The 13,703-nt window shown below is 43.1% G+C and overlaps 1 protein-coding gene across 11 annotated transcripts in view; it reads left to right on the forward strand.

The window, feature by feature from the left end:
• Positions 1–13,703, forward strand: part of LOC124044901 (guanine nucleotide exchange factor DBS-like) — a 72,039-nt gene that overhangs the window by 12,750 nt on the left and 45,586 nt on the right. For 5 of the 11 annotated variants that reach the window (XM_046364156.1, XM_046364160.1, XM_046364159.1 and 2 more), the window contains exon 1: positions 3,117–3,636. The exons of 2 other annotated variants lie outside the window; for them this stretch is intronic. In XM_046364156.1, the coding sequence (XP_046220112.1) occupies positions 3,222–3,636 (415 nt within the window). In that variant the 5' untranslated portion in view covers positions 3,117–3,221. Of the gene's footprint in view, positions 1–3,114; positions 3,637–10,630; positions 10,845–13,703 lie in introns of those variants that run through there. 4 more of the 11 variants (XR_006840763.1, XR_006840762.1, XM_046364158.1 and 1 more) reach the window with 3 other exon arrangements.

The following is a 13,703-nucleotide window of genomic DNA, read 5'->3' on the forward strand; positions in this document are numbered from 1 at the left end:
TGCTCCATACTGGGGGGTGTACACTCGCTCGTGCAGGCATAGAGTACAAACCCAAAAGTAACTCTGGGACCCATTTTAAAGGTATAAAAGAAGGCAGCCAAGCAGTAGTCTCATCAGATGGACAATACACAGTAGTCTCATCAGATGGACAATACACAGTAGTCTCATCAGATGGACAATACACAGTAGTCTCATCAGATGGACAATACACAGTAGTCTCATCAGATGGACAATACACAGTAGTCTCATCAGATGGACAATACACAGTAGTCTCATCAGATGGACAATACACAGTAGTCTCATCAGATGGACAATACACAGTAGTCTCATCAGATGGACAATACACAGTAGTCTCATCAGATGGAGAATACACAGTAGTCTCATCAGATGGACAATACACAGTAGTCTCATCAGATGGACAATACACAGACAATACACAGTAGACTGAGCAGTTGCTGTAGTTGCAGCAGTAAAGGTTGTTGTAGCAGTGACTCAGAAGTGATACATCACAATTAGGGAGATCATTAGCATAGCACAGCACAGTGTTAGAAGCAATACAAGTAAGCTATTGTGAGGGCATTTTTATAGTAGTTGCACAGTGGGGGGTAGTTTATTAAAGTGCATGCTGTAGCATTAGCAATAGCATCAGTAGAGGACCTCCAGAGTCTGGTCTTCAGACAGGGGGAGACATGCTGAGGAAGCTCAGGAGGAGCCCTCTGAGGTGGTGTAGCAGCAGTGTGGAAAAGCTACCTCTGGTGCCACTGAGATCGTGTGAGTCAGTCATTGGTTCAGCTCTGGGCTTAGGTGTGTGTGTGTGTGTGTGTGTGTGTGTGTGTGTGTGTGTGTGTGTGTGTGTGTGTGTGTGTGTGTGTGTGTGTGTGTGTGTGTGTGTGTGTGTGTGTGTGTGTGTGTGTGTGTGTGTGTGTGTGTGTGTGTGTGTGTGTGTGTGTGTGTGTGTGTGTGTGTGAGACTACAGTGCGAGACTAGACTGCGTGTATAACCTTGCCTTGCTGTAATGTATTCAGCCTTGCTCCATGACTCTTGTTTATGTGTGCCAGTCTATTTCTCCATGAAGGTCTTGCAGACATTTAGCCCTAAGTGACTGAGTCTGGATCTCACTAAATGTCACTGTTCATTGCAACCTCTTGCTCTGCCTATTACTCAACGTTATGGGCTGTATGAAATGGAAGGGGCTGATGTATGGCTAGTGTGTACTGTACTTCTGTATGTCTCCTATCTCTTCTAAAAAAATCTCCCCCTCTCCCAGCAGCTCTGTTAAACCCATTATCTGGGAGTGAAAGCCAGACCTTATGTTTACCCCCTGAAATGGCTCCCTGGGTTTCTGAGCACTATGTTGCAGGGTAAAGGGACAAATACTGTTGTCACCTCGCTTTCCTTCCATGGTTCATCAACAAAGTAAGACTTTGCCCATAATGAGTCTCTCTCTCTCTCTCTCTTTATCGCTGACTAAAGGTTGTCAAATGTCAGGCAGGCTTTTCTACACAAGTATTGACAGGTATCTGTTGCAACCTCACTCCACACAAACTGTACTGATTGGTCTATTTGTATCCATCATTAAATACTCATATCACTCTTATTGAATAGTGCTGCATAAGTGTGGTATTCTTTCTCTCTCTCATTTTCTCCCTCCCTCTTCACCCTCAGGTCAGCGAAAGCAAACACACGCGTCTCACACACAAACATTCATATGGTTGTATAGCATTTGACACCTAACTGTTTTACTGCTACAGCACCTGTATATAGGGCCAGATAATAGTCTGATCATTGAAATAAAATGGGTAAGAATGGTCTAATTTGTGGTAGAATGGCATCATTCCACATGCCATCTATCAATAGGATCAGAATAACTATATTTAGTCAGAACTGTCTCTGTCATTGAGAGGTAAAATTAAGAATCAGATCTTTCAGTGGTTTTGTAAGAATGAAGTCTTTGAGTGAGATAGTTAGTTAGAATAGACTCTTTCTTTGAATGGTGCTGTTGGAATGCAGTGTGTGAATGGTTAAATGGTAAATGGTGCTGTTAGAATGCAGTGTGTGAATGGTTAACTATTGAATTGTGCTGTTAGAATGCAGTGTGTGAATGGTTAACTGGTGAATGGTGCTGTTAGAATCCATTGTGTGAATGTTTAAATGGTGAATGGTGCTGTTAGAATGCAGTGTGTGAATGGTTAACTGGTGAATGGTGCTGTTAGAATGCAGTGTGTGAATGGTTAAATGGTGAATGGTGCTGTTAGAATGCAGTGTGTGAATAGTTAAATGGGACTAGGGTTTTGAATAGAGTCTTTGTCCTGCTGGTCCTGATTAGCTGAGATAAGGTAGGACAGGACGGTAGGCAGGACAGGAGGAGAGGCCATGCTCTGTTAGTGCAGGTGAATGAGGACATAGAAATGAGCCCTGGGCCTTTATTCACAAAGTCTCAGAGTAAGAGTTCTGTTCTAGGATCAATTTGGAATTTCAGACCATAATGAATAAGATAATGGGACCTGTTGCTAGATCCTAGCACTCCTACTCTAAGATACTTTGTAAATACAAGCCCAGAGCTGTGATCCCTGTGTACCTGCGCTGACTTGGGTAGGGGGACTAGTATACACATGTCCAGGTATGAGTGTTTCAGGCATATAACTACAATTACAAATACTATGTCTATGGTTTCAGATGCAGAGGCAGACCCAGTTTAGCTCATGTAACAGATGACATGGAATGTCATATCCTGAGGTAAACACACATGAGTTACATGGGCAGGTATAGGAGAAAATGGTAATGAGCAGGGAGGGTCAGCTATTGTCCTGTAGTGTAGTGGTTAGAGGAGGTAACCTGAGGTGGGAAGAGGAAGTCAGGGCAGGGTAATGCCTGAGTGACATGCTGCAGGCTATAAATCACCGACAGCCTGAGAGCGAAGAGGGAGGGAGTGTGGGAATGAGAGCAGGAGGGCAGGGGTAAAGAGTGGTAGGGCGGAGGTAGAGATAGCGAGGGAGCGACACAGAGGGAATGCAGCAGTCCTGCCTGAACTGAGCTGCATGGAACTGGACCTAAAGGAGCGGAGACAGAGATACTTGGAAGAGGGGAAGGGGAGTGGGGGAACTACAGGAGAGGACGGGAGAGAGGTGTCAGAACAAGGAGGAGAGGAGGAGGAAGAGTGTGAGGTAGAGTTGGACTCAGGACTGTGTGTAGAGGGGGAGTCAGAGCGGAGTGTAGGACAGATGGGGCTAGACTCAGGGGAACGAATAGAGGGACAGAAGGAGCAGGAGGATCATTGGCTTAACATGGAGGGACAGCTAGAGTGTTTACCTGGACGTCAGGGAGAGTTAGAGTTAGATTTGGACTCAAGGTTGACAGGGGAGAGCATGGAGGAATCACACATGAAGGAACTATCAGATGTATATTCATGGGAAAAGATGAAGAGAGGGACAGAGATAGATAAAAGGATAGAGGTAGAGGGGGAGAGGGTGGAAACTCTCATATGGATGGGGGGAGAGACTGAGGACAAAAGTATGGAGGAAGAGTTGAAGTTGTGTTTAAGGCCGGTGAAGGAGAAAAGAGGGATGTCTGTTCGTATTTCCCTGGAGGAGGTGGAGAGATACTACCGTTTCTCCCGTTGCTGCTACTGGCTACAAAGTGAGTGTTAGAGCATAGCTCTCTCTCTCTGATGCTCTCTCTCTCTCTTGCTCTCTTTCTCTCTCCCCCATTTAATGTGAATCCCCCTCTACAGACTGGCTTGTTGGTCTGTATTGTAGATGATAATGAAATGGCCAGATATATTTTCTATCCACTGTGGCCATTGAAATCCACTGTTGACATTCAACATTTCCTTTAGTATTATCTCAAAGTTTTCAATGGGCTGCATTTAAAATCAAGTTAAAGAAATATATATAATTTTTTTGTGCAAACAAATACTTTGAGTCATATATATATATAATTGAAGTCGGAAGTTTACATACACTTAGGTTGTAGTCATTAAAACTAGTTTTTTAACCACTCCACAAATATCTTGTTAACAAACTATAGTTTTGGCAAGTCAGTTAGGACATCTACTTTGTGCATGACACAAGTAATTCTTCCAACAATTGTTTACAGACAGATTATTTAACTTATAATTCACTGTATCACAATTCCAATGGGTCAGACGTTTACATACACTAAGTTGACTGTGCCTTTAAACAGCTTGGAAATTTCCAGAAAATGATGTCATGGTTTTAGAAGTTTCTGATAGGCTAATTGACATCATTTGAATCAATTGGAGGGATACCTGTGGATGTATTTCAAGGACTACCTTCAAACTCAGTGCCTCTTTGCTTGACATCATGGGAATATCAGAAGAAAAGAATTGTAGACCTCCACAAGTCTGGTTCATCCTTGGGAGCAATTTCCAAACCTCTTAAGGTACCACGTTCATCTGTACAAACAATAGTACGCAAGTATAAACACCATGGGACCACGTAGCCATCATACCGCTCAGGAAGGAGACACTTTCTGTCTCCTAAAAATTAATGTACTTTGGTGCGAAAAGTGCAAATCAATCCCAGAACAACAGCAAAGGACCTTGTGAAGATGCGGGAGGAAACAGGTACAAAAGTATCTATATCCACAGTCAAACAAGTCCTATATTGACATAACCTGAGAGGCCGCTCAGCAAGGAAGAAGCCACTGCTCCAAAACCACCATAAAAAAGCCAGACTACAGTTTGCAACTGCACATGGGGACAAAGATCATAGGAGACATTTTGAGAAATGTCCTTTGGTCTGATGAAACAAAAATATAACTGTTTGGCCACAATGACCATCGTTATGTTTGGAGGAAAAAGGGGGATGCTTGCAAGTTGAAGAACACCATCCCAACCATGAAGCACAGGGGTGGCAGCATCATGTTGTGGGGGTGCTTTGCTGCAGGAGGGACTGGTGCACTTCACAAAATAGATGGCATCATGAGAAGGAATGGTATGTGGATATATTGAAGCAACATCTCAAGACATCAGTTACAACTTGGTCACAAATGGGTCTTCCAAATGGACAATGACCCAAGCATACTTCTAAAGTTGTGGCAAAATAGCTTAAGGACAACAAAATCAAGGTATTGGAGTGGCCATCACAAAGCCCTGACCTCGATCCCATAGAAATTTTGTAGGCAGAACTGAAAAAGCATGTGCGAGCAAGGAGGCCTACAAACCTGACTCAGTTACACCAGCTCTGTCAGGAGGAATGGACCAAAATTCACCCAATGTATTGTGGGATTCTTGTGGAAGGCTACCTGCAACTTTCGACCCAAGTTAAACAATTTAAAGGCAATGCTACCAAATACTAATTGAGTGTATGTAAACTTCTGACCGACTGGGAATGTGGTGAAAGAAATAAAAGCTGAAATAAATAATTCGCTCTACTATTATTCTGACATTATAGATTCTTAAAATAAAGTGGTGATCCCAACTGACCTAAAACAGGACATTTTTACTAGGATTAAATGTTAGGAATTGTGAAAAACTGAGTTTAAATGTATTTGGCTAAGGGGTATGTAAATTTCCGACTTCAACTGTACCCCATTCCGAATAGGATGCATAGCTTTTGACCAGAGCCCTATAAGGGATAAAAAGTAGTGCACTATGTGGGTGATAGTGTGTGAGAATACGATTTTGAGAAGTAGCCATGGTGCTGTAAAATATCTACACGAGGAAGCCAAAGAAAAAGGAACAGGATCAAGAGAACTGAATATGAATCAATTTGACTATACAGAAGAGGAACCAGATGCTGTGAAGCAGTGGGTTATTTTAAAACTGTGTTGGATGAGCTTCTCTATAGAATCTTTGTCATCATATAGTGAGTTAGCATGGCTGCTCAGGGATTAATAGGATGATGCCTTTGGTGTTGGACTGGCAAAGATAAATGTTTTAGAGCTTTTAAATTGAGTTCACATGTTTTATGGCTCTGTTTGGTGGATGACCCCATAAGGACTGTATTTCACATCTGGTGTTTACCCAAGCTACTAGTATTTACTCTAGGTAATGAGTTTTTGGTGATGATGTACAGTAAAAGGTTAAAGACTAACAGAAACGTGTCTTTCACTCTCATCTACAGATACAAGACGATACAGTGCATTCGGAAAGTATTCAGACTTCTTGACTTTTTCCATTTTTTAAAAAGTTACAGCCTTATTCTAAAATATATATTTTTTAATCGTCATTCTATACACAATACCTCATAATGACATAGCGGGGGGGGGGGGGACTTTTGGAAATTATTACAAATAAAAAACGGATGCTTTATTAACATAAGTATTCAGACCCTTTGCTATGAGACTAGAAAATTAGCTCAGGTGCATCCTGTTTCCATTGATTATCCTTGATGTATCTACAACTTGATTGGAGTCCACCTGTGGTAAATTAAATGGATTGGACATGATTTGGAAAGGCACACACCCGTCTATGTAAGGTCCCACAGTTGACAGTGGATGTCAGAACAAAAACAAGCTGCGAGGTCAAAGGAATTGTCCATAGAACTCCGAGACAGGATTGTGTCAAGGCACAGATCTGGGGAAGGGTAATTTCTGCAGCATTGAAGGTCCCCAAGAACACAGTGGCCTTCATCATTAAATGGAAGAAGTTTAGAACCACCAAGGCCCTTCCTAGAGCTGGCCGCCCGGCCAAACTGAGCAATCAGGGTAGTAGGGCCTTGGTCAGGGACTTGACCAAGAACCTGATGGTCACTCTGACAGAGCTCCAGAGTTCCTTCGTGGAGATGGGAGAACTTTGCTAAATGACAACCATCTCTGCAGCACTCCACCAATCAGGCCTTTATGGTAGAGTGGCCAGACGTAAGCCACTCCTCAGTCAAAGGCACATGACAGCCCGCTTGGATTTTGTCAAAAGTCACCTAAAGACTCTCAGATCACGAGAAACAAGATTCTCTGGTCTGATGGAACCAGTATTGAACTCTTTGGCCTGAAAACCAAGCGTCACGTCTGGAGGAAACCTGGCACCATCCCTATGGTGAAGCATGGTGGTGGCAACATCATGCTTGGGGATGTTTTTCAGTGGCAGAGACTGAGAGTCTAGTCAGGATCGAGGAAAGATGAACGAAGCAAAGTACAGCGATATCCTTGATGAAAACCTGCACCCATGACTGTGTGGCCACACAGGCCTCCAACTCAATCATTAAGTTTGCAGACGACACAACATTAGTAGGCCTGGTTACCAACAATGATGAGACAGCCTACAGGGAGGAGGTGAGGGCCCGGAGTGGTGCCAGGAAAGAAACCTCTCATTCGACGTCAACAAAACAAAAGAGCTGATCGTGGCCTTCAGGAAACAGCAGAGGGAGCACGGACGGCCCTATCCACATTGACAGGACCGCAGTGGAGAAGGTGGTAGGTTCAAGTTCCTCGGCATACACATCATTGACGATCTGAAATGGTCCACCCACACAGACGGTGTGGTGAAAAAGGCGCAGCAGCGCCTCTTCAACCTCAGGAGGCTGAAGAAATGTGTCTAGGCCCATAAACCCTCACAAACTACCTGTACAGGTGCATCAAAGCTGGGACAGAGAGACTGAAAAACTGCTTCTACCCGGTTACGCAACCATGCACTATAGAGGCTGCTGCCCTATATACTTAGACTTGGAATCCCTGGCCACTTTAGTAAGGGAACACAAGTCACTTAATGTTTAAATAATGTTTACATACTGCTTTACTCATCTCATGTACTGTATTTTAGTCAATGCCACTCCGACATTGCTCAATCTAATATTTATATATTTCCATTCTTTTACTTTAGATGTGTGTGTATTGTTGCGAATTGTTTTTAGATTACTACTGTCCTGTCGGAGCTAGGAACAGAAGCATTTCACTACACCCGCAGTAAGATCGGCCAAATGTTGTGTATGTGACCAATACAATTTGATTTGATTTTGAATGCTCAGGACCTCAGACTGGGTCTAAAGTACACATTCTTTCTTTAGACCCTAGGACAACAATCCTAAGCACACAGCCAAGACAACGCAGTAGTGGCTTCGGGACATGTCTCTGAATGTCCTTGACTGGCCCAGCCAGAGCCCGGACTTGAACCCGATCGAACATCTCTGGAGAGACCTGAAAATAGCAGTACAGCGATGCTCCCCATCTAACCTGACAGAGCTTGAGAGGATCTGCAAAGAAGAATGGGAGAAACTCCCAGCTTGTGCCAAGCTTGTAGCGTCATACCCAAGAAGAGTCAAGGCTGTAATCACTGTTGAAGGTGCTTCAAAAAAGTACTGAGTAAAGGGTCTGAATACTTATGCAAATGTGATTTTTCTGTTTTTTTTATTTGTAATACATTTGTAAAATAAAATCAAAAACCTGTTTTTGCTTTGTCATTATGGGGTATTGTGTGTAGATTGATGAGGGGGGAAACTATTTAATCAATTTTAGAATAAGGCTGTAATGTAACAAAAATGTAAGGTTTCTGAATGCTTTCCGAATGCACTGTACATAATCTATTTACTGTAGCTCAAAATACTTCTTATATATCCAAACCGGCCTCAAAAACAGCATTTAGCAGAAATCCACTCTTTTTGCGTCACTTGCTATGTCATTGTGACATCATTACCGATATTGGCAGACGTTTCTAGAGGAAGAGAGAAAGATAGAGGTCCCAGATCTCTCTAATGGTTTCTGTATCCACAGATAGATAATATTTCTACGTATGTGTCTTTGCTCCTGGTGGGAATCATCAACTGATACACCTGCTGCCAACCACACCCATTGTAAAGGCCCTGAAGGCTTAGTAATGTATTGTTCTGTGTAGATGAAGGGAAGAGAGAGGAAGAGATAGGGAGGACAAGGAAGAAAGGGAGACGAGGTAAATGGGAAAAAAGAGTGAGGGGAGGAGGAGGGAGAGATGATACCTCTGTGGGATCTGCCAGAGGTGTGATGGGTGTGTGTTGGTTATGTGAGAGGGTGCCATGCTCACTGTGTGAGTGCCCCTGAGCAGTCGGTGCATAAATGAAAGCTGTTACGTCTGTCTGTGTGATATTGTCAGCAGCTGCTTGACTAACGCTAAGACTGTCCAATCACCTCAGGGCATAAGTAACCAATATTGCCAGGGAAGAAACCCTATATCACAGAAAGTGACAATCACATGGGTGTATACAGTACTTAGTTAACGATTTTCAATCTTGTGAGTTTCCCACATAACTCCTGTTGTTCCTGTTCCCCTAGTCTCTACTCTCCTCAGCTCAGGTTGCAGCTTTGAAGTCTCATGATGAAAGGAAGAAGCTTACGTCTCTCTCCAATGATCAATTGCTTAATACCATCAACATCTGTTAGCAGACACTGAGCCACACAGTGGACAGAGTCACCTGTCTGGGTGGGGTGATCGGCTCATATAGCAGTAACGGAAACCCTGCTTTAGATCAATAGTCATTTACATGTACCCAGTAGAATTGACCCAGAGAAAAAGTAGCTCTGATCTCTCAGCTCTGCTTCCTGTTGGGATAGTAAGATGGAGTGTCTAGACCGAACAGTAGTAGGTGATGGTTCTAGTGGGATCTGTACGGTGTGAGAGAGGTTATAGGTCTCTGATCTCTACTTATCGTTCCTATGTGTTAGTGTGTTTGGGGTGCTGTGTAGATTCATGTGCTATAGATTAGTATAATCTCCGTGGGTCGACTGGCCTGCAGTCACCTGCCACCCTAAACACGGGCATATGTGCTGCTCTCTCTGTGATGTCACAAAGCATTATGTGCACATGCACATACAGTACCTTTGTGATGTCACTGAACAGGCTTTTTTAACGAGAGCTGATCTCCACTCAGCGCATAACTGAATACAATTGCACTAGAATTGTTTATTTTTTGTATTATTTTATTATTCTATTGGTATTTTTGTATGTTTTAGCCTTTTCTTGTTAATACCTGTGTTTTGTGAGACATGTTTGATGTAGCAATGTAAGTTGTGGATTTTCGTATTATGAATAAAAATTTATTAAAAAATAAACAATTGATCTTCACTTTTCATTATGTCACAGACCTGGTTTACCGGAAACCATGCGCTGTTCTCTATGTGATATCACCTATCTTATATTTTCAGCAAGGGACTCTGCTCTTCTGTGACATCACAAACCTTTCACATTCTTAACCAAAGCATTCAACTGTCTTTATGGTGTCACTTTGTCTACATTTGCATCTAAACGTTTACATTATAATGGCGACATAGTGTTGATGTCTTCACTATTATTAGACACAAGTAGAAAATAGTCCAAAATAAAGAGAAACCCTTGAATGAGAAGGTGTGTCCAAACATTTGACTGGTACTGTATGTGCATGTGGACCTATGCATGACAAATAGACACTCAGCCCAGCTAATCGATGGCCTGCGCCACACAAAAGACACAAGGCGGACACTATAACGCAACCAGCATGCTAGATCGTCTGTGTTTCAATATTTTGCTTAGTATTTCAATATATACTGTGTGCGAGTGTTTGCATGTGTGTGTGTGTGTGTGTGCATGTGTGTATGAAAGAGAGCTCTGTGCAGTGCTGCCCAGAGGCCAAGGCTGTCACTTGAAAGGTCCCCCCATGGCCAAATAAAGAGCCCTGTTGGGAAAGGGGGGAATGAGAATCTCCACAGCAGAGCTTCAATATTTGTGGTGTTTGTATGTAAGGGGAGTGTCTGTAGAGACAGAGTGTGAAACAGACAGTGACAGACATGACAGTGTGTGTTTTAGGATAAGGCTGAAACGACCGTCTACACTATCAGTAGTACCTAGAGGAGGTGAGCCTGGCTCAGCATGGCCCTGAACCAAGTGTCCCTGCTCTGTCACGACGTCAGCAACCTGTGGCTGAAGCTCCAGCACAGGACAGGTACTGGTTGGTCTTAATGTCTGTCTTTCGGTTGGTTGGTTGTCTGTCTCTGTCTACCAGTGTACATGTTACTTACAGTAGACGATGGACATTGTTGAAGTGACATGCTGTTTTGGTGCTGTAATAATATTGACGTAGACTGTCTGTGCTGTACTAATGCTGACGTAGACTGTCTGTGCTGTACTAATGCTGACGTAGACTGTCTGTGCTGTAATAATATTGACGTAGACTGTCTGTGCTGTACTAATGCTGACGTAGACTGTCTGTGCTGTACTAATGCTGACGTAGACTGTCTGTGCTGTACTAATGCTGACGTAGACTGTCTGTGCTGTACTAATGCTGACGTAGACTGTCTGTGCTGTACTAATATTGACGTAGACTGTCTGTGCTGTACTAATATTGACGTAGACTGTCTGTGCTGTACTAATGCTGACCTGACACTACTGGTTTTGTTTTTGTGAATAATGTAACATGTCAGTTAGGGGCATGTCTGCTCTAACCACTAAGCTACCTGCCACCCCTAGCATGTAGGATGGTCATCTGAATCAGGGTTCGTTTGGCAGCTGGGGTAAAAGAGGAGCGATTACGATAGAGGAAACCAAGTCAAGATGTAACTTTAACACATACAGTTGAAGTCAGATGTTTACATGCACCTTAGCCAAATACATTTAAACTCAGTTTATCACAATTCCTGACATTTAATCAGAGTAAAACGTCCCTGTCTTCGGTCAGTTAGGATCACCACTTTATTTTAAGAATGTGAAATGTCAGAATAACATGATACTGCCACCCCTGTGCTTCACGGTTGGGATGGTGTTCTTCAGCTTGCAAGCTTCCCCTTTTTCCTCCAAACATAACGATGGTCATTATGGCCAAACAGTTCTATTTTTGTTTCATCAGACCAGAGGACATTTCTCAAAAAAGTACGATCTTTGTCCCCATGTGCGGGTGCAAACCGTAGCCTGGCATTTTTAGGGCAGTTTTGGAGCAGTGGTTTCTTCCCTGCAGAGCGGCCATTCATGTTACGTTGATATAGGACTCGTTTTACTGTGGATATAGATACTTTTGTACCTGTTTCCTCCAGCATCTTCACGAGGTCCTTTGCTGTTGTTCTGGGATTGATTTGCACGTTTCGCACCAAAGTACGTTCATCTCTAGGAGACAAAACGCTTATCCCTCCTGAGAGGTATGACGGCTGTGTTGTCCCGTGGTGTTTAAACTTGCGTACTATTGTATGTACAGATGAACGTGGTACCGTCAGGAGCAGAAATTGCTCCCAAGGATGAACCAGGCTTGTAGAGGTCTGCAAATGTTTTCCTCAGATCTTGGCAGATTTATTTTGAAAACACCTCCAATTAACTCAAATTATGTAAATTAGAATTTTCCAAGCTGTTTAAAGCCACAGTCAACTTAGTGTATGTAAACTTCTGACCCACTGGAATTGTGAAACAGTGAATTATAAGTGAAATAATCTGTCTGTAAACAATTGTTGGAAATTACTTGTCATGCACAAAGTATATGTCCTAACCAACTTGCCAAAACTATAGTTTGTTAACAAGAAATGTGTGGAGTGGTTGAAAAATGAGTTTTAAAGACTCCAACCTAAGTGTATGTAAACTTCCAACTTCAACTGTATCAAAGCCACAGGCTGAGAGAAGGACAGTGTACCATCTAGCCATACTCCCAAGTACGAGGTGACTACCTCAAGCTCTAAACCCTCAGAGGTAGTAATCACACCTGTGGGGAGAGGGGCATTCTTCTTACCAAACCACATTACCTTTGTTTTGGAGGTGTTCAGAGCAAGGTTAAGGGTAGAGAAAGCTTGTTGGACACTAAGAAAGCTTTGTTGTAGAGCATTTAACACAAAATACGGGGAGGGGACAGCTGAGTATAAGACTGTAACGTCTGCATATAAATGGATGAGAGAGCTTCCTACTGCCTGAGCTATATTGTTGATGTAAATTGAGAATAGCGACTTTATACACGGCACTCTTTGAGAGAGGTGGTTAGCAAACCAGGCCAAAGACCCCTCAGAGACACCAATACTCCTTAGCTGCCCCACAAGACGTATCAAAAGCTTTGGCCGAGTTAATAAATATAGCAGCACAATATTGCCTAGAATCAAGAGCAATGGTGACATCATTGAGGACCTTCAAAGGTTACAGTGACACATCCATAACCTGAGCGGAAACCAGATTGCATACCAGAGAGAATACTATAGACATCAAGAAAGCCAGTCAGTAGACTATTGACAAGTTTTTCCAACACTTTTGATCAACAGGGCAAAATAGAAATAGGCCTAAAGCAGTTAGGATCAGCTTGATCTCCCCCTTTAAATAAAGGATGAACCGTGGCTGCCTTCCAAGCAATGGGAACCTCCCCAGAGAGGAGAGACAGGTTAACAAGGTCAGAGATAGGCTTGGCGATGATAGGAGCAGCAACCTTAAAGAAGAAAGGGTCTAAAAGGGTCTAGACTCTAAACCATCTGACCCAGATGTTTTTTTGGGGTCAAGTTTAAGGAGCTCCTTTAGCACCTCGGACTCAGTGACCGCCTGCAGGGAGAAACTTTGTAGTGGGGCATTGGAAAAGAGGGAGAAGCTCCGCGGATAGTCACATTAGAAGGGGTGGGAGATGAGGAAATGTTGGACAGGGAAGGACGCATGGCTGAGTCAAATGGGAATCCTGACTTAATTAAGTGGTGATTAAAGAGCTCAGCCATTTGCTTCTTGTCAGTAACAACCACATCGTCAACATTAAGGGACATGGGCAGCTGTGAGGAGGAGGGTTTGTGTTGACATAGTGTTGAAGTGACAGGAACACACCCAGGAAGCTCAGAGAAAAGTGAATATTACTCTCTGT

Source organism: Oncorhynchus gorbuscha, linkage group LG01 (genome assembly GCF_021184085.1).
Source record: "Oncorhynchus gorbuscha isolate QuinsamMale2020 ecotype Even-year linkage group LG01, OgorEven_v1.0, whole genome shotgun sequence".
NCBI classification, from domain to species: domain Eukaryota; kingdom Metazoa; phylum Chordata; class Actinopteri; order Salmoniformes; family Salmonidae; genus Oncorhynchus; species Oncorhynchus gorbuscha.